We start from the raw sequence: 19,963 nt of genomic DNA, 5'->3' as shown, positions 1-19,963 counted from the left end.
AGGGATGAGGTGTATGAATGATTACAAAATCTATATGGTAGCATAATGACAGATGCACATCCATATTGTGTCTAAGAGTAACAATATTTCAGGAAAAAATGAAGGGGTATGATTTAATATGAGTATGGTATAAGAGTAATCTTATTTTAAAAGACAAATTATAGATTGAACACAAGTCAATGGAATGGTGCTTTATTGGTCTTACATCCATGTCACTTCTTTCTTCTGTGTACATGTAGCTGGACCTGGCAGCAGAGGTAGGAGAGAAGATTCAAGAGACATCAGAGCTACATGTGAGTTTTGACCGTCATGTGTACTTCACCAACTTCACTTCCCTGGGCCTCAAAATGCCTATCTACCTGAACCTCATTAGGGACCCTGTAGAAAAGATGGTCTCAAGGTGGGTGTGTTGGTGTTTGAGTTACAGATTTCAGAGGCTCGAGGTGTTTACTGAAAAAAGAGATTAATAGCTCTCTTTGTAGCCTTGTGTTCTTAGTTGACAGCTACTAAGGGTAAAGGTGGTGGAAATGGTTAGGACCAGAAGGACTTTATGGAATTGCACCAAATTTGTAGATGTTGTTTGGATTTTACTGACTAATAAAATAAAAATGGCAGCATTGTAGTATTTTTTCTTCTTTTTTTCTTTGTAACCTACCCTTCGATAATAAATTACTTGTTAGTGGGCAGGGCATGAAAGAAGAGGGAAATAACGGGGTATAAACACTGCAAACATGGTAAAGATTCATTTTAGGTCGCACATGGAGTTTCATATTTCTATTTATATAGGAAAAGAGATAAAAAAAAATATTATTAATTATTGATGACTGACCAGCCGCTGATTTTTCATAGAACACGATTTTAAAACCCACCACAATTTAATTGTGTTTTATAGTGGACACTCGTAGTTTGTGCAAATGTGTTAAAAAATAGTTATTTCTAAATTAAGCCTAACTTAATCTTAGTTGATAAGAAAAACAAGTGGCAGAAGCATTGTTAGAAGACCTTACCAACCAATCAAAGAAATCTACCTAACTCTGCTTAACTTCCTAGCCATGGGGCTCCGCCGCCCAAACCCCCAGCATATTAAACAGAAGGAACTTACTGTGATACGGTGTAATTTTACATTTTTGGTGGACATGAGAGCAGCCACCCAGACTGAATGGCTCATAAGCATACAATGAGCATAGGCGTCGATTGGGAAGCCAGCAGAGTGTGCGGAATGATTTGAAATACGTCAATATGATTGGCTCTTTATTATGATTTATATTAAATTGAATTAATAATTTTTTTCTAGAGATGTTGTTTGAATGATAGTAAGAAAATATAGACTGTATGACAATGCACAGGTTAGGAAGATTGATGAGCTTAGGTAAGGTTAGATCTGGTTCAGTATCATCCAAACAACATAATGTATCCTGAAAATTTGGTACATTTCCACTAAGTCCTTCTGATGCTAACCGCCTCCTCCACCTTTACCAAATTTTCCAATGTTCTCCTAGGTATTCATAGTATTTTTGTTTCCAATTTGGCATCATGGTTTAGCAAATGCTACATATGGTAGTACCTAATAAGGTGGGATGCTATATTAAACTGGTTCTGGTGTAGTGTAATGTCTGGAATGAAGGAATTGGTCATGAGGGTATATTCAGTTCAATCCCCTCCTGAATCTATAACATGTATATTAAACTTGCTTCCCATGTAAATCTACTGAATGAATGTTATTTTTAGCCATGCACTAATTTTGGTTATGGGTTTCTATGTATCGCCTGGAGATTTGACACCCCAATTTATTTTACCTGATTATTAAACACCCTAGCACTACCTGGGGGACTTTTTTTATATAATTTTCACAACTTATCAGCTTACTTGCCATTTGAGCACTCTATCCAGTGTTAATACATGAGGAAACCGGAGATTGGGAAACTGTGATGTTTGTTAGGGTGTTAGAAGAAGTTAGAAGTTAGGTTAATTTAGCATCATGGTACAGTATTTAATCATCGTGCAAAAAACAGTATGCTGGGGTTTCAAGTTTCAGTTGATCTCTTTACACATTTTTTTCACTTTGCAAAAGAATACAGTACATTGTTTTAAATTGTCTGTATATATTGTCCATACTATAAAGATACAGTGCAAGTATGTACTGTATATACCAGGGGCGGATCCATGGGTCCTGGGGGTCCACACTCCCCCCCCCCCTTCATCAGAAAATTGCAATACTACTTTAAAGAAAAATTATTGCAATTTTCTGATGAAGGGGTGGGGGGTCTGGTCCCCCAGGACCCATGGATCCGCCCCTGGTATATACAGTACATACTTGCACAGTACATACTTGCACTGTATATTTATAATATGCACAGTACAGTATATACAGACAATTTAAAACAATGCACTGTATTCTTTTGTATAGTAAAAAAGTCATTACTATTGACCTTAAAATATCTCCTTATGTCAAGTGCACATGGCTTCAAAATGGCCTCAAAAGGCCCATGATATTGATCAGACTTAAAAAAAAAAAAAGTCTGGATGGGCTCGCTTTGCTTGCCATGTTCCCCACCCACAACTTCTTGACACCCCCCCATTGATATTCCTGGATCCGCCCCTGTATACTGCACTGTAAAGTAATGTACTGATATACTGTGCAGTAATATCTACAGTTTTGATTATCTTTCAGTTAAATGAAAAGTCAAGGAACACAATACAGTATCAAGGATAATGAAACAGCAAACATAAGTACTGTACATGTACCAGTAGTAGATAGGTAAATAAGCCTGCCATAGAAATAATTTTATTGTCAACTACAGTACAGTATTTAACTGTGTATTGTACAGTCCCCTCAAAAGTATCATTAGCTGTGGGGTCGATGTGAGTCGAGGCTTTCCGAGTAATGTTACTCGACCTGTTTCTGAATGGTTGGTAATTCTATATCGGCGACCATTGAGCATGAATGAATACTGTATATACGTTTTCCAGTGATGTGAATCCCCCGAGGCTTCAGATCATATTATTACATGACTCGGAGTGGGTGTCATAAATGGATACCAATGACATGCCAAGTATCAACGGGATCGAATAGGCTAGAAATTATCGGGGATGAGCGAACTCACATTATCACACTGGGCCAGGCTCCATGAAACAACTGGTGCCACACTGAAACTTACAACCACAAATATTTTACTAGAGGTGGACGGTGGTTCATTTGTCTCTAACTCTGTTGATTTGAAACCATATTTTGGTGTTATACCAATGCAATTTGCATATCAGTAACCTGGCAGATCCTATGTAGACTGATATGTTTTATCCTCTTCGCCACTGTCGGCTCGTTAGCCGCTTGGGCGATCGGTCACGTCTCTGATTACTTTTCCTTTTCATTTATCTTCTTCACCAAAAGATCGGCTCGCTAGCCGCCCGGGCGATCGGTCACGTCTCTGTCACGCACTGTTGGCAAGTACTGGGCATGCACCGGCTTCTGAATGTACCTGAACCCGCCTGAACCCGCTCCAGTGTTGGTCAAATCTTGTCTTGAAAGAGCTCACACTCGGTGCCGTCACAACACTCTCTGGTAGATTGTTCCAAGACTTTACAACCCTCACTCCGAAAAATTTTGCCCTCACAGTTTTCAGGACTTGCGGCTTCTCCAATCTTGAGCTGTGACCCCTTGCTGGGCGAGCGTCCGCCAGCTCCAAGTAAGGACACTCGACTGAGTAGTGCTCCCTGAGATGCTTATACACCTCAACTAGGTCCCCCCTTGCCCGTCTGTAGTATAAGCTAGGCAAGTTCAGGCGCTCCAATCGCTCAGGGTAGCTGAGGTGCCGAAGTTGAGGCACCCGTCTGGTGGCCCTCCTTTGAACATTTTCCACCAACTGACAGTCCCTAGCATATCTTGGGGACCAGACAGGGTGACAGTACTTCAGATGGGGAAGCACTTCACTCTTGAAGATCGTTACGAGGGACGGACCATCTAGATATCTGAACGACCGTCTTATAAGACCCAATAATTTATTTGCCTGGTTTACCTTCTTTTCGCAATGGCCCGAGAACTTCAGCTCATTGTCAACATACATACCTAGGTCCTTCTCACATTCAGTCTCAACTAGTACAGTTTCTTCATCCCGTTGGGACATATGATACGCCTCCTTACCGTTGGTACGCCCCAGGTGCATCCTCTTACACTTCGTGACATTGAATCTCAGCAGCCATTTCTTCGACCATTCCTGGAGCCCACAGAGTTCCTTCTGCAGCTCTTCACAGTTTGATTTTCAGCCTTTCATGGGGTACACTGTAGAAAGCCTTGGCAAAATCTTGGTAAATATTGTCGATATTACCACCCCGTTCCAGATTATGGGTCCAAATATCCAATACCTTGAGCAGTTGTGTTAATCAGGAGTGCCCCGGCATAAAACCTTGTTGGCAATCCTTTACAAGGTTGTTTGGTAGTAGATGTTCCATTGCGGCATCTCTGATAATACTCTCAAGTACTTTACATATTATGCTGGTCAGGCTCAACGGTCTATAGTTGTTCGTGGAGTAACGATCGCCCTTCTTGAAGATAGGACTCACATAAGCCACTTTCCATTCACTGGGGACCATTTGTTCATCCAGGCATTTACAAAACAGAATCTTCAGGGGCTCGGCTAGCTCGTTGCACAACTCTCTTAGCATTCTTGGATGTACCATGTCATGGCCGGGACTCTTATGGATCTTTAGCCTGGACAGTTTATTTCTAATACCCTCTTCTGTGAACACAATGTGGGTCAGTGCTGTGTCAAACCGTCTGTCCTTAAACACAGGAAGTTTAGTTGCATCCTCTCTTGTGAACACCGAGGAAAAGAAGCTGTTCAATGCCTCAGCTTTATCCTGGTCAAAATCTGCGTAACTACCATCCACCAGCCTCAGGTCTGATACTCCTACTCGCGTTTTCAATTTCGACTTTGCATAGCGGTAAAACGCCTTTGGGTTTGACTTGCCCTCGCTTGCAACCAGCCTCTGGAACTCCTTTTTAGCCCTCCTACACTCTATTTTTGCTTGGTTTATGGCTCTTCCATGCATTCTCCTGCCTTGCTCATCGTTTGACCCAACCCACGTCTTGAATTTCTGGGTTTTCTTTTTAATTTTGTCGACCGCCGCATGGTTTATGTGTAGGGATCCCCTCGTATTCCTAGAAGCACTGGGTTTGGTTTTGGGTATATATTTATCGATCAAATGGGTCACTTTACTAGTTATAATATTCAGCGTAGTGTCTGCGTTCTTGTACCTTAATGAGACAGGCCAGTTGATACCCCTCATCTCTTTCCTCATCCTATTGTAATTTCCCTTGTAATATTTACACCTTGGCCTGGCCTTATCCTGAACTAGGTAACAGTTAAATCTGAATGACAACACTATATGGTGACTGGTGCCAACTGGGGCAAGATGTTCCAGTTTGGCCACCATACCCTCCTCGTTTGTTATGATGAGGTCAAGTGGCTTGGGTGTTTGCTCCCCTCTGTAATGTGTCGGGTCTCTAACATGTTGGAACAGAAAATTATCTCTCAGAGTTTCTATAAAAAGAGTAGCATGGTTATTCAAGTCATACGGGGTGAACTCGTTTCTCCAGTCGATGTCGCCATAGTTGAAGTCCCCCAGGATAAGGAGGTGGCTAGGGTTAGGCATTGCCGCATTGTTTATTAAGATTCTTAAGTTCCTTTGATTTAGTGGGCCACAGTTTGGGGATCTGTAGATACACCCGACAATAAGTAAGTCCCCTCCCTTTAATTTAATTTTACACCACTTGGACTCTTCAAAAACATCCTCTCCCTGTACCCTCGCCTGGCTGGCTCTAAGGTCTTGCCTAGCATAGATAACCACACCCCTCTTGCAAGTTTCTTGAGAAAGGTTCGTAAATGAGTCATATCCAGCAATTCTGAACTCACATTCCTCTGGGTCGATTCTCCTGTTCTTGTACAACAGTTCTACAACACCTACAATATCTGGTTGGTGTACTCTTAGTAGTGTTTCAAACTCCTCTTTCTTATCGAGAAACGTGTCAGTATTAGTGTACATGACATTCAAGCCAGAATTTGTGCTCGGTAACGTCTCTGCTCTTAGTAGTAACCCCCGTCCCCCATTCTCAGAAGCTGCAGCATTTCTAAGTACACTGTATTTTGCAGGGTGTGGTTAGAAATGTCATTGTTTACACGGCGCTCGCCTCCTCCTGTCCGGTAGGCGGAGCTGGTGCGGGGTGAGGGTCCCCCCTCCACCACGTCCCCGTTCTTCCTTGACGCCTCCCTCTTCTGCTTCAAGTCCTGCAGGAGCTTCTTGTGCTGTTGTGAGGGCGCGTGTTTCCATCACCTACACCACCCTCATCTTACTTACTTCTCTTATCTTAGTTCTTACTCTTACTCAGTTCTGTCACCTATTCTTTTGGTAGCATGGTCATTCTTTTGGTAGCATGGTCATTCTTTTGGTAGCATGGTCATTCTTTGGTAGCATGGTCGAGGGTCTAGGCACATGGATATGATAATTCTGGTATCAAGTCACTTGGACGGAAATAAAGGTAAAATACTGTGGGAGAAATGAATACACCTAAACTACTTATTTTCTTATTTACTTATTTTCTTATTTCTTTACTCAACAGTAATTACTCAGATCTTACACTCTTAATGCACACAACCTTACTGGTGTTACATTACATAGCAGAGCAGGACCAGTTCCTTGGCCCTACTCACAATACATAGTACATGGCACTCATTGTAGATTACTTTACTCAACATCCAAGTGGTACTTCTCAGTACAGTTACAAGACCTTACTCAACATACACGTTAATAATGACATCAGCAGATACCTGGGTCCACTACCCAACATAGGATAATTATTTCCAACTAATTATCCCTTACCTACATGTTACAACACTCTCTGTGGACATATACTTCCAGGGTGGGTCCCAGGGTAGAACACTGAGATTCACGACCGTTGTTATTGTGTGGGGTAGCCAGACACATGGCGAGTCTGGGGTCTGGCCCAACGAGGCAGTGGAGCACCTTAATCAGGCCGCATCCGTGCCATCGTCTCATATATGGTCTCTGCTGGGTATCTACTACATCCAGGGCAGTTGTTGAACGATGCAAGAATCACAATGGGATCTGGAACAAACGTTGGGGCGGCGTCAGGGGATGGACTGGGAAGCATGAACACACAAACAAATCTCTTGTCTAGACGACAGACATATTTACGTTATAGTACTTCTTACACTGGGTGAATGACAATTCAACTGTTAAAGCATGAACACTGCTGAACACTGATATTCACTACAATTGACTGAATTAAACTGAATGGCTACACATAAACATACCTGGAACAAACGTTGGGGCGGCGTCAGGGGACGCTCTCCCATGAACATGAACATGAAATGCAAGTAACAGGGGGGAAGGAGGTTCAGGGGAAGAATAAAGGGAGGATTGAAGTGAATTTTAGGAGGAGAGAATAGGTGCAGTGGCTAAACACCGCTTGCGTGAGGGAGTATAAGTTGGAGGCAGCAGCAACTCGCCCGGACGCGGCCAGGAGGCGGCAGGACAGAGTCAGGCTAGCGTCAGGTCAAGCGTCAGGTGCGTGTTGGGTTGGGACATGGATTCTCAGTGCTTGGTCGGCTTGATTGTGTGTGTTGTTTTCTTGTGTGGAGGAAATGTCTTGGTCTTCTCTGCGCGATGCACGCGTATATATATCCCTGAGTTGCCAGTGATCGCTACTCACGCAATGACAATAATCACAAACAAACTAACTGTTACTCATTCAAAGATGACCCTCAGTTGATAAAGGTCTGGCGAATTACTTGAGTTGATATAAGCAGACTAATTCAAGATTGAGCTTCCCAGGAGAAAGTGGAATAAACAACGCATTGATAACTGTCTTGGGACACTGGGAGGGAAACACAAGTGTAGCGTCTATGGGGAAAAACACGTCTTCTCAGGGGTCGCTAACTCACTCATATTTTGCGGTCGTGAAGTTTAATAAGAATCATTAGTTAAATAGATCAGCAGCCAACGTGACCATGACACTGTTCCCTCTGCATTACCGTGCGATCTGGGTGAATGAATACACTCTGAGATGCCCCGCTCCTTGCTAAGTTTTTTGCCTGCCGAATAACCAGCCATTTCTCTTCCTCACTCGCTAGTGTGATCCTGAGGGGGCGAGGCTTATCCCCCTGCTTTTGTCCCAGTCTCCTCACATCCTGAGGGGTTGATGGAATCTTCAGAACCTCTGTACAATTATTTTTAAACTGTATCTTATCGTGTGTTACCTTACTCACAGTTTCCCCCGCCTGGCTCTCTGGGACTCCAAAAACTATTACATTGTTCCTGCGCTGGAGGCGTTCCTGGTGTTCCTCCTCTCCCCTAACAGTAGGTCCGTTAATTTTCATTTCTTCGACACACTTGTTCAATGTCCCAAGCTGTTGTAGAACCTGTTCTGATCCTGTATTACTCTCCGCCCCTCCCGTGTCCCTGCTAATATGTCAGCATAACTCCTCTTAGCAACCACCTCCATTCTATCAGCTACTTCCTCAGTCTTAGCAAGGATCTCTTTCCCAACTTGCTCCAGTTTGTCAACCAGCAGGGCTCCAGCTTCATCTATTTTCGTCCCTAGAGAACTCGTTCCCTTATGGCTTGCAATCTCTTCATTCACATTGACTATGCAGCCAGGGCAATACCAGCAACAGCCATCATGCTTTACGGCAGTTAGTAACTTCCTAAATGTTGCATTAGTCAGGCCTGTATCCTCCATATCCGACGTCTCCCTGCAGTAATCACATATCAAACTCATGGTTGTTGTTGTTGTGGGGGGGGGGGGCAGACTGTGTATAAATCTACACCTATGTCAAAAAAATAAAGAAAGAAAAAGTACTTAGCTACTCTCTGTTGCCTATAGAGTTGTCGTCTGCGACTGCGTACACTGTATCTCCCTGTGAATGGTGTATTGTAGGCACAGTTTCAGTCCTTGAGAAAGCACACAAACAAAATAAAATTTAAAGTCTCTGTGGCACCTATGACACGAATAGGCTGGCAGTTGTCCTTACCAGCTTGATTGCCAATGTGTATTCACTTTAAGTTATTTACAGTCTCTTCTGCAGTCACTGATGACACTATGAACTGATTTACCTAAAATCACAGTACTACACTCTCTGGTTGGCCTTTATCACAGCCGTGACCACAACTCCTTAAAAAAAAAAATAAAAGCTTTGTCATATGGCAGTGATTTTGTGGTTATAGGCCTCGCGTCTAGCTTTAAGAGCCCTACATCGATTTACACTTTCACATCACTAAGAAGATCTTGCTGATCATATGTAATCACTGTCCAATTCCTGCCGCTCAACATCGAAGGCCTGAATGCCGAACACGCTTTGTTACAGAGACGCAACACGACCCGACCCAACCTGCCCGTTGCTGTTTTAGCTACTTACAGGGGTATTGTATATTGCTGTAGTTGTTCACTCTAATATCAAGTACTATTTACTTAGTTACTCTTCATAAATCAGACATTTCGTGAACAACATTAGTAAGTGGTCATCACCGTTCACCCTCACGCCTACACAGGTGCGTACGCCTGTTCTTATAAGATTTTGGGAGTGACTGAGATGTAAACATATGTGTTTACTGGTCTCATGTGCCTTTCTATTAACACACAACATTGCAAAACCTATTAATTAACTTATTATATTAATAATATCATTAGGCAAGGCTATAGGATGTATATAAAACTCTAGAGATACCTCTTTAAGTACTCCTGGCATAACACTAGCCGGTGCTGACCTGTTCATATAAGATTCTGGGAGTGACTGAGGGTAAGTCCCTGCCTCTCCCGCCAACTAGGCCTATGGGTGCCAATGTTTACAAATCACCATGTCTTTATTCTGGCCCCCACACATGCACTTTCTTAGGTACAGTATTGTGACTTTATGCCTTATAGTTACATACCTTAATTCTGAATTACTTTTTTTACTTTACTTTTATCCTCTTCGCCACTGATCGGCTTGTTAGCCGCTTGGGCGATCGGTCACGTCTCTTTTCATTTATATTCTTCACCAAAAGATCGGCTCGCTAGCCGCCCGGGCGATCGGTCACGTCTCTGTCACGCACTGTTGGCAAATACTGGGCATGCACCGGCTCCTGAATGTACCTGAACCCGCTCCAGTGTTGGTCAAGTCTTCTCTTGAAAGAGCTCACACTCGGTGCCGTCACAACACTCTCTGGTAGATTGTTCCAAGAGTTTACAACCCTCACTCCGAAAAAGTTTGCCCTCACGGTTTTCTGGACTTGCGGCTTCTTCAATCTTGAGCTGTGACCCCTTGTGGGGCGAGCGTCCGCCAGCTCCAAGTAAGGACACTCAACTGAGTAGTGCCCCCTGAGATGCTTATACACCTCAACTAGGTCCCCCCTTGCCCGTCTGTAGTATAAGCTAGGCAAGTTCAGGCGCTCCAATCTCTCAGGGTAGCTGAGGTGCCGAAGTGCAGGCACCAGTTTGTTGGCCCTCCTTTGAACATTTTCCACCAACTGACAGTCCCTAGCATATCTCGGGGACCAGATGGGGTGACAGTACTCCAGATGGGGAAGCACTTCACTCCTGAAGATCGTCACGAGGGACGGACCGTCTAGATATCTGAACGACCTTCTTATAAGACCCAATAATTTATTTGCCTGATTTACCTTACTCTCACAATGGCCCGAGAACTTCAGCTCATTGTCAACATACACACCTAGGTCCTTCTCACACACAGTCTCAACTAGTGCATTTTCTTCATCCCGTTGGGACATATGATACGCCTCCTTACCGTTGGTACACCCCAGGTGCATCCTCTTACACTTTGTGACATTGAATCTCAGCAGCCATTTCTTCGACCATTCCTGGAGCCCACAAAGGTCCTTCTGCAGCTCTTCACAGTCCGCTTGGTTCTTAATTTCCCGAAATAACTTGCCATCATCGGCAAACATTTGTATGGAGGAGTGTACAACGTCAGGCATGTTATTTATGAAACAAACAAACAACAGCGGGCCCAATACACTACCCTGCGGTACCCCACTTGTTACAGGTACAGATGACGATTTCGTGCCATTAATCACCACACATTGCTTGCGGTCATGTAGAAAGTCTTCTATCCACGCTAGGACATTTCCCCGAATTCCGTACCCTTCCAGTTTGATTTTCAGCCTTTCGTGGGGTACACTGTCGAAAGCCTTGGCAAAATCTAGGTAAATATTGTCGATATTACCACCCCGTTCTAGAATATGGGTCCAAATATCCAATACCTTGAGCAATTGTGTTAAGCAAGAGCGCCCCGGCATAAAACCGTGTTGGCAATCTTTTACAAGGTTGTTTCGTAGTAGATGTTCCATCGCGGCATCTCTGATAATACTCTCAAGTACTTTACATATTATGCTGGTCAGGCTCACCGGTCTATAGTTGTTCGTGGAGTGACTATCGCCCTTCTTGAAGATAGGACTCACATAAGCCACTTTCCATTCACTGGGGACCATTTGTTCATCCAGGCATTTACAAAACAGAATCTTCAGGGGCTCTGCAAGCTCGTTGCACAGCTCTCTTAGCACTCTAGGATGCACCATGTCAGGTCCGGGACTCTTATGGACCTTTAGCCTGGACAGTTTATTTCTAATACCCTCTTCTGTGAACACAATGTGGGTCAGTGCTGTGTCGAACCGTCTGTCCTCAAACGCAGGAAGGTTAATTGCATCCTCTCTTGTGAACACTGAGGAAAAGAAGCTGTTCAATGCCTCAGCTTTATCCTGGTCAGAATCTGCGTAACTACCATCTTCAAGCCTCAGGTCTGATACTCCTACTCGCGTTTTCAATTTCGACTTTGCATAGCGGTAAAACGCCTTTGGGTTCGACTTGACCTCGCGTGCAACCAGCCTCTGGAACTCCTTTTCAGCCCTTCTACACTCCGACTTTGCTTGGTTTCTGGCTCTTGCATACATCCTCCTGTCTTGCTCATCGTTTGACCCAACCCACGTCTTGAATTTCTGGGTTTTCTTCTTAATTTTGTCGACCGCCGCATGGTTCATGTGTAGTGATCCCCTCGTATTCCTAGAAGCACTGGGTTTGGTCTTGGGTATATATTTATCGATCAAATGGGTCATTTTACTAGTTATGATATTCAGCGTAGTGTCTGCGTTCTTGTACCTTAGTAAGTCAGGCCAGTTGATACCCCTCATCTCTTCCCTCATCCCATTGTAATTTCCCTTGTAATATTTGCACCTTGGCCTGGCCTTATCTTGAACTAGGTAACAGTTAAATCTGAATGACAACACTGTATGGTGACTGGTACCAACTGGGGCAAGATGTTCCAGTTTGGCCACCATACCCTCCTCGTTTGTTATGATGAGGTCAAGTGGCTTGGGTGTTTGCTCCCCTCTGTAATGTGTCGGGTCTCTCACATGTTGGAACAGAAAATTATCTCTCAGAGTTTCTACAAAAAGAGTAGCAGGATTATTCAAGTCATTCGGGGTGGACTCGTTTCTCCAGTCGATGTCGCCATAGTTAAAGTCCCCCATGATAAGGAGGTGGCTGGGGTTGAGCATCGCCGCATTGTTTATTAAGGTTCTTAAGTTCCTTTGATTTAGTGGGCCACAGTTTGGGGATCTGTAGATACACCCGACGATAAGTAAGTCCCCTCCCTTTAATTTAATTTTACACCACTTGGACTCTTCAAAAACATCCTCTCCCTGTACCCTCGCCTGGCTGGCTCTAAGGTCTTGCCTAGCGTAGATAACCACACCCCTCCTGCAGGATTCTTGAGTTAGGTTCGTAAATGAGTCATATCCAGCAATACTGAACTCACATTCCTCTGGGTCGATTCTCCTGTTCTTGTACAACAGTTCTACAACTCCTACAATATCTGGTTGGTGTACTCTTAGTAGTGTTTCAAACTCCTCTCTCTTATCAAGGAACGTGTCAGTATTAGTGTACATGACATTCAAGCCAGAATTTGTTCTCGGTAACGTCTCTGCTCTTAGTAATAAACCCGCTCCACCCACATTCTCAGAAGCTGCAGCATTTGCTAAGTACACTGTATTTTGCAGGGTGTGGTTAGAAATGTCATTGTTTACACGGCGCTCGTTCCCTCCTGTCCGGAAGGCTGAGCTGGTGCCGCCTCCCGGGTGGGGGGTTGAGTGGGTGGAGGGTGCACTGCTGCCCCCTGGCCCTGTGTCGGCACACTTGTTTCCACTACCCTCCCCCTGAGTATAACCCATGTACACCCGTCCCCGTTCCTCCTCGACTCCTCCCTCTTCTGCTTCAAGTCCTGCAGGAGCTTCTTGTGCTGTTCCCTCTGCCTTAACGTGCGGTGTGGGTGAATAAATACATCCCGAAATGCCTCGCTCCTTGCTAAGTTTTTTGCCTGCCGAATAACTTGCCAATTCTCCTCCTCACTCGCTAGTGTGATCCTGAGGGGGCGAGGCTTAGCCCCCTGCTTTTGTCCCAGCCTCCTCACATCCTGAGGGGTTGCTGGAATCTTCAGAACCTCTGTGCAAATATTTTGAAACAGCACCTTGTCGTGTGTTTCCTTACTCACAGCTCCCTCCGCCTGGCTCTCGGTGACTCCAAAAACTATTACATTGTTCCTGCGCTGGAGCCGTTCCTGGTGTTCCTCCTCTCCCCTAACAGTAGGTCCGTTAATTTTCATTTCTTCGACACACTTTTTCAAAGTCCCAATCTGCTGTAGAACCTGTACTGATTCTGCATTACTCTCCGCCCCCCCCCCCTCTGTGGCCCTCCTAATACGTCAGCATAATTCCTCTTAGCAACCACCTCCATTCTATTAGCTACTTCCTCAGTCTTAGCAAGGATCTCTTTCCCAACTTGCTCCAGTTTGTCAACCAGCAGGGCTCCTGCTTCATCTATTTTCGTCCGTAGAGAACTCGTTCCCTTATGGATTGCAATCGCTTCATTCACCTTGACTATGCAGCCAGAGCAATACCAGCAACAGCCATCATGCTTTACGGCAGTTAGTAACTTCCTAAACGTTGCATTAGTTAGGCCTGTATCCTCCATATCCGACGTCTTCCTGCACTACAACAAGTGTCTGGTTTGTCAGTTCGGGTAAATTACTTTGTATATTGTTGTGTGTGTATGTGGTGCAGTTAGTCTACTTTCTCTATTTTTAGGTCCACATACACACGGAACTTAAGGGCGATCTCGCACTCAGGATTGGGATGAGAAAAGAAACTCACAATTTCCTTAACTCAATGTGTATTGTATATACAATGCTGTAGGATGCTGGAGAGTTGCTGTGTGGTTGAGGAGCTTCAGGTGAGTTGGTGTTGTCGGCTGGAGAACGCAGAGTAGAATGACCTTCACGAATCGAATCGATGGGTGAAGTAAAGTGTGAAGAGATCTTGATCCTCTGACGCGTAGATTGGTGGTGCGGGAACTGGACTTGAAGAATGATGTTGGACTTAGGAGGGACTTGGGGTTGGTGGATTTGTTGGAATGTCTGGGACTCAGAAATATGTTCTGCAGTTCGCAAGGAGGTCTCGCTTTCTTCGCAACAATCTGACGATTCTACCATCGATACCTGGTTCAGAGGATCGTCTACCTTCAGAGACTCTGAGGACCCTCGGTAGCATTTTGCTGGAATTCTTGTAGTACAGGATGGCTGGTGGAGGAAAGACGAGGAGTAGCAGATGTGCCTGCATCATCCATATGGACCTCAGCCACCATGAGAGAAGTCATGGGAATGACAATTGGTGGCATAGAGTCAGGTGTGGGAGCTGAATTCAATACAGGTATACTCTACTGATGATTCTCGGGGTGGTGCCGCAGCCACAGTTCGCCAAGCTTTGTGTCAGGATAGAACCTGTGCATAAGTATCCCCATCGCAAATATCTTATTCACGAGATACATAAACGAGTATAATACATGAGTATAATACATACATAAAACGCACAAGGAGTTCGACACCGAGTGAATACAAACTAATAAACATGAAATGCCAGATATCTATCACCACACCTCGTTCACTGATATATAACTGTAAATACGGAAACAAGTGATATTTAGTGCTAGGTTCATAGTAAAACATGACAAAAACAATAACAAAAATGTTATTTTAGATTTTATTACTAATTAGATTTAAGAACGGTTAGGTTGAGTTAGGATTGCTTATGTTTTTTTCACGATGAATTTTTTTCCCATCGTCTCGTGAGTGTTAGTTTTGACAGTAAAAGTTTCCAATACAGATTTAAGTATTTGAAAATTTGTGGTTAGGTTTGTAGGGTTTCGTGATGTTATGTTGTCTAGCACTCAGGATGGATGGATGGAAACTCTAGGTGGTGGTTTTCTTATATAAAATATATTATATACAAGACAGTCTGGTGCTGGAGATGCGTGTGGTGAGAAGCTTGCTCAAGAGACACGTTCAGTGAGAAGCGTGCTTGAGGAGGTATCTGTGCAGGAGCTTCGTTAGAGATGTTGTGTGTTGCTGTCCTCCAGGTCGAATGAGAGCTGGAGGACAGCGAGGAGCTTGCTCGGAGGAGGTGTTGTGTGTTCAGGAACGTAGGGTAGAATGAGAGCTGGTCAGCGAGGAGCTTGCTCAGAGGAGGTGTTGCATGTTCAGGAACTTAGGGCAGAATGCATCTCAATGGGGAAACTGAGAGCTCATATACACAGCAGCCGGAAATAAACCTGTGGGAACTCGCCGGTTTCTTGACTCCGTTGCTAGGGTAGACGTAGCAGGTGGTGACCCCCCCCCCCCTCTGAGCAGCTCGCTGGTTGCTAGGATACTGTCGCATTGGAATGGGGATATGCAGTTGTAGGGGAGAGATCCACTACAGGCCTACTGATAGAGGAATTTCTCCTCACGTGAACAGCACATGGCAACTCACAGCTTATGGAAAATTACCGTGGGGTGATTGTATTATATAAACTAAATGTATTAACCCAAATTTATATAATTGTTATTGCCATGAGACAGGGGCTAATACAATCCAGTACCCTTCCAGTTTAATTTTAAGCCTAACATGGGGTACACTGTCGAAAGCCTTGGCAAAATCTAGGTATATATTGTCGAAATTACCATCCTGTTCCAGAATTTGGGTCCAAATATCCAGTACCTTGAGTAATTGTGTTAAGCAGGAATGCCCCAGCATAAAACCGTGCTGGCAATCCTTTACAAGGTTGTTTCGTAGTAGATGTTCCATCATGGGCTCTCTTATAATGGTTTCAAGTACTTTACTTACTATGCTGGACAGGCTCACTGGCTTATAGTTATCTGTGTGGAGTGTCGATCACCCTTCTTGAAAATAGGACTCGCATAAGATATTTTCCAATAACTAGGGCCCTTTTGCTTATCCAGGCATTTACAGAACAGGATCTTCAGAGACTCAACAAGCTCGTTGAACAACTCTCTTAACACTCTGGGATTCACCATGTCAGGGTCAGGACTCTTATGAACCTTCAACTTTGACAATTTATTTCTTATAACCTCTTCTGAAAACACAATGTGGGTCAGTGCTGAGTCAAACTGTCTGTCCTTAAACGCAGGAAGATTGTTCGCATCCTCCCTTCTGAACAACGGGGAAAAGAAACCGTTCAATGCCTCCCCCTTGTCCTGGTCAGAATCTGCATAATTACAATCTTCAAGCCTCAGGTCCAATACTCCTACTCGCGTTTTTAATTTCGACTTTGCTTAGCGGTAAAACGCCTTTGGGTTTGACTTGACCTCGCTTGCGATCAGCCTCTAGAACTCCTTTTCAGCCCTTCTACACTCTGACTTTGGTTGGTTCTTGGATCTGGCATACATCCTCCTGTCCTGCTCATCGTTTGTCCTAACCCACATCTTGAATTTCTGGGTTTTCTTCTCAACTTTGCCAACCGCTGCAGGGTTTATGTATAGCTGTCTATTTGTATTCCTGGAGGCACTGGGTTTGGTTATCTCTCTCTCTCTCTCTCTCTCTATATATATATATATATATATATATATATATATATATATATATATATATATATATATATATATATATATATATATATATATATATATATATAAAATCAACGACCTTACCAGCCAGGACTCGAACCCTAGACCTTATGCCTGTGACCAGGAAACCCTACCGACCATGCCACAAGGACACTAAAAACAATTTTAGACTATGTTATATTTCAAACAAAGCCTGTTCATCGAGCTGATGGCGCCGTGAGCCTCCCATTGGGTATTGCCCTTTGTGTGAAATATAACATAGTCTAGAATTGCTTTTAGTGTCCTTGTGGCATGGTTGGTTGCGTTCCCTGGTCACATGCATAAAGTCTAGGGTTCGAGTCCTGGCTGGTGAGGTCATTGATTATATGTGTGTGTGTATATATATATATATATATATATATATATATATATATATATATATATATATATATATATATATATATATATATATATATATATATATATATATATATAGAGAGAGAGAGAGAGAGAGAGAGAGATCAAATGGTTCACTTTACTGGCTATAATATTCAGCATAGTGTCTGCATTCTTATACCTTGTTGAGTCAGGCCAGTGGATATCCCTAATCCCGTCGAAATTTCCATTGCAATATATTAACCTTGGCCTGGTTTTGTCGTGAACCAAGTAACAGTTAAATCTGAAGGACACCGTTCCGTGGTGGCTGGTGCCAATGTGGGCTAGGTGTTCCAACTTGGCCACCATACCCTCCTCATTTGTTATGATGATGTCCAGTGGTGCTTGCTCCCCTATTTTTAACATGTTGGAACAGAAAATTATCTCAGAGTTTCTACAAAAAGAGTAGCGGAGTTATTTAGGTCATTTGGCTTGGTCTCATTTCTCCAGTCGATGTCGACATAGTTAAAAAAGTCCCTCAAAAACTTCCCATTTCTTATCCTCACTCACCAGTGTGATCCTGAGGGATCGAGGCTTGTCCTCCTGCTTTCGTCCTAGTCTTCTCACATCCTGAAGGGGGAGGGGGGGCTTACATATTCAGAGCCTCTGTACAAATATTTTCAAAATGCAATTTACCATGTGTTTTCCTATTCTCAGCTTCCTCGAACTGGCTGTCAGGGACTCCAAAAACTATTAAGTTGTTCCTGCGCTCGAAATATTCCCCTTGTTCCTCCCCTCCCCTAACAGTAGGTCTGCTAGTTGCCATCTCTTCAACACACTTCTTCAGAATCCCCAGCTGCTGTAGAACCTGTTCAGGTCCTGCATTCCTCTCCGCCACCTCCCGTGGCCCTGCTAAAGCCTGAGCATAACTCTTCTTCACTACTCCCTCCATTCTATCCGCCACTTCGTCAGTCTTAGTGAGGATCTTTTTCCCAACATGATCTAGTTTGGCAACCAGCAAGGATCCAGTTTCATCTACTTCCGTTCCTAGGAATCTCATTTGCAATCGCTTCGTTTACTTTGACTTTGCAGTCTGGGCAATACAAGCAACAGCCTTCATGCTTAATGACATTATGTATCACCCTGAACTCTGTATAGCCCAAGCCCGCACAATTTACATTAGACTTCACCCTGCAGTAATTACATGTCAACAGACTTCCTGGTGATGCTGGGGTTTGAGCCCCTGATTCCTGATGCCTCATGACTGTTGCTGTTGGGGAGGTTGGGGGTGTGCAGACTCTGTACAAATTTTCTCAGCCTTAACCCCAGTTACAATGTGATATAATTCTAATCATTGGCTTAATAATAATAATATTAATCTTTATTATTACTAAGATAATTTCTTCTGTGTCTTGGTGGCAGGGCTTTAGTGTCAAGGTCCCCTTAAAGCCTCCTGCCCTCATACATAGGCCTCTTTGTCAGGTGCCAACCACTGGACTTTCACACTTAATTTCTTGTGACGAAGAAATTTACCCCTCGCTGGGATGACTTCCTTTATAATCACATCAACTAATTGTAATTTAAGTGAACTATGATGTGTGAGTGATCATGCCCTTGTGGCACAATAATATTATTTAAAAAAAAAATCACTTAGCTGCCCTGCTGCTAGCCTTGACCTGCTGGCATCCTCGTTCGTCCAGTGTTGCTGTCCAAGACAGTTTGAGTTGTTTTTAATTTTTTCCAGGTCACCTCGACAAGTTGCTTGTATCTCTGTGCTTTCCTTATGTACACTGTATCTCGCTAGGAATGGTGGATCATAAGCACAGTAACAATCCTTTAGAAAACACAGAGAAAAAAAAACTTTCTTTGTGACAGCAATAAATGCCGTTCGAGACAACCTCGGCTTGTTTTTTTTTCTCCCTTTTTAGCTATTATTTACTTAAGTTCTCTTCCAATTCTCCTCAATGTATATTCTCTATATGCTATCACTGTGTACACTGTATCTCCCTATGAATTGTGGATCATAAGTACAATTTCAGTACCTGAGAAAACTCACACACAAAAGAAAAACTTTTTTTGTGGCACCAATAATATGACTTGGTTACTACCAGCGGTGGTGCCTGATTACTTGTCGCCTTAGCTAAAGGCACAATACTACACTCTCTGATCAGCCTTTGGATTGTCAATCACAGCTATACACGCATCTCATTTTAAATTTTCTGGATAAATCTTCTCATATAGCAATGATTTTGCGATTGTATAACTCTCGGCCTATTCCTCTGGTCAGTAGAGAGTGGTTTTCAATATATAATTGTGAATAACCTTAAAAATCCCACATTGATTTACATATTTACATCACTAAGACGATCTTGATGGTCTTATGTGATCAATGTCCAATTTCCGGCTCTCAATAATGAGGCCCGAGTGCCAACACTTCGTTACAGAGATGCTACACGACACGAACGACCCTACGCTCTGTTGTTTTAACTGCTCAAGAGGGTCAGTACTTACCACAGGATCTGTCTTGAGCACTTAGTAAATAATATTGTAGCATATTTATCAGAACTTAATCAATATTATTGTAGTGTACAATGCATTTCCATATGCCCTGGTTTATTCATTGATCAGTTGTCTAAGTGTAAAAGTAG

At 43.4% G+C, this 19,963-nt stretch overlaps 1 protein-coding gene across 2 annotated transcripts in view; it reads left to right on the top strand.

Annotated features, from left to right (window-relative positions):
• Window positions 1-239: 239 nt before the first annotated feature.
• The window catches only part of LOC121859240 (uronyl 2-sulfotransferase-like), a gene marked incomplete at its 5' end in the record, with an annotated part of 50,527 nt that continues 30,803 nt past the window's right edge, over window positions 240-19,963 (top strand). For both annotated transcript variants that reach the window (XM_042355978.1, XM_042355977.1), the window contains 1 exon segment: window positions 240-400. In XM_042355978.1, coding sequence (XP_042211912.1) covers window positions 240-400 — 161 coding nt within the window.

This window comes from Homarus americanus, unplaced genomic scaffold (assembly GCF_018991925.1).
Source record: "Homarus americanus isolate GMGI-L3 unplaced genomic scaffold, GMGI_Hamer_2.0 scaffold36188, whole genome shotgun sequence".
NCBI classification, from domain to species: Eukaryota; Metazoa; Arthropoda; class Malacostraca; order Decapoda; family Nephropidae; genus Homarus; species Homarus americanus.
The sequence above is the reverse complement of the archived record's forward strand: the minus strand, read 5'-3'. Positions and strand labels throughout refer to the sequence as shown.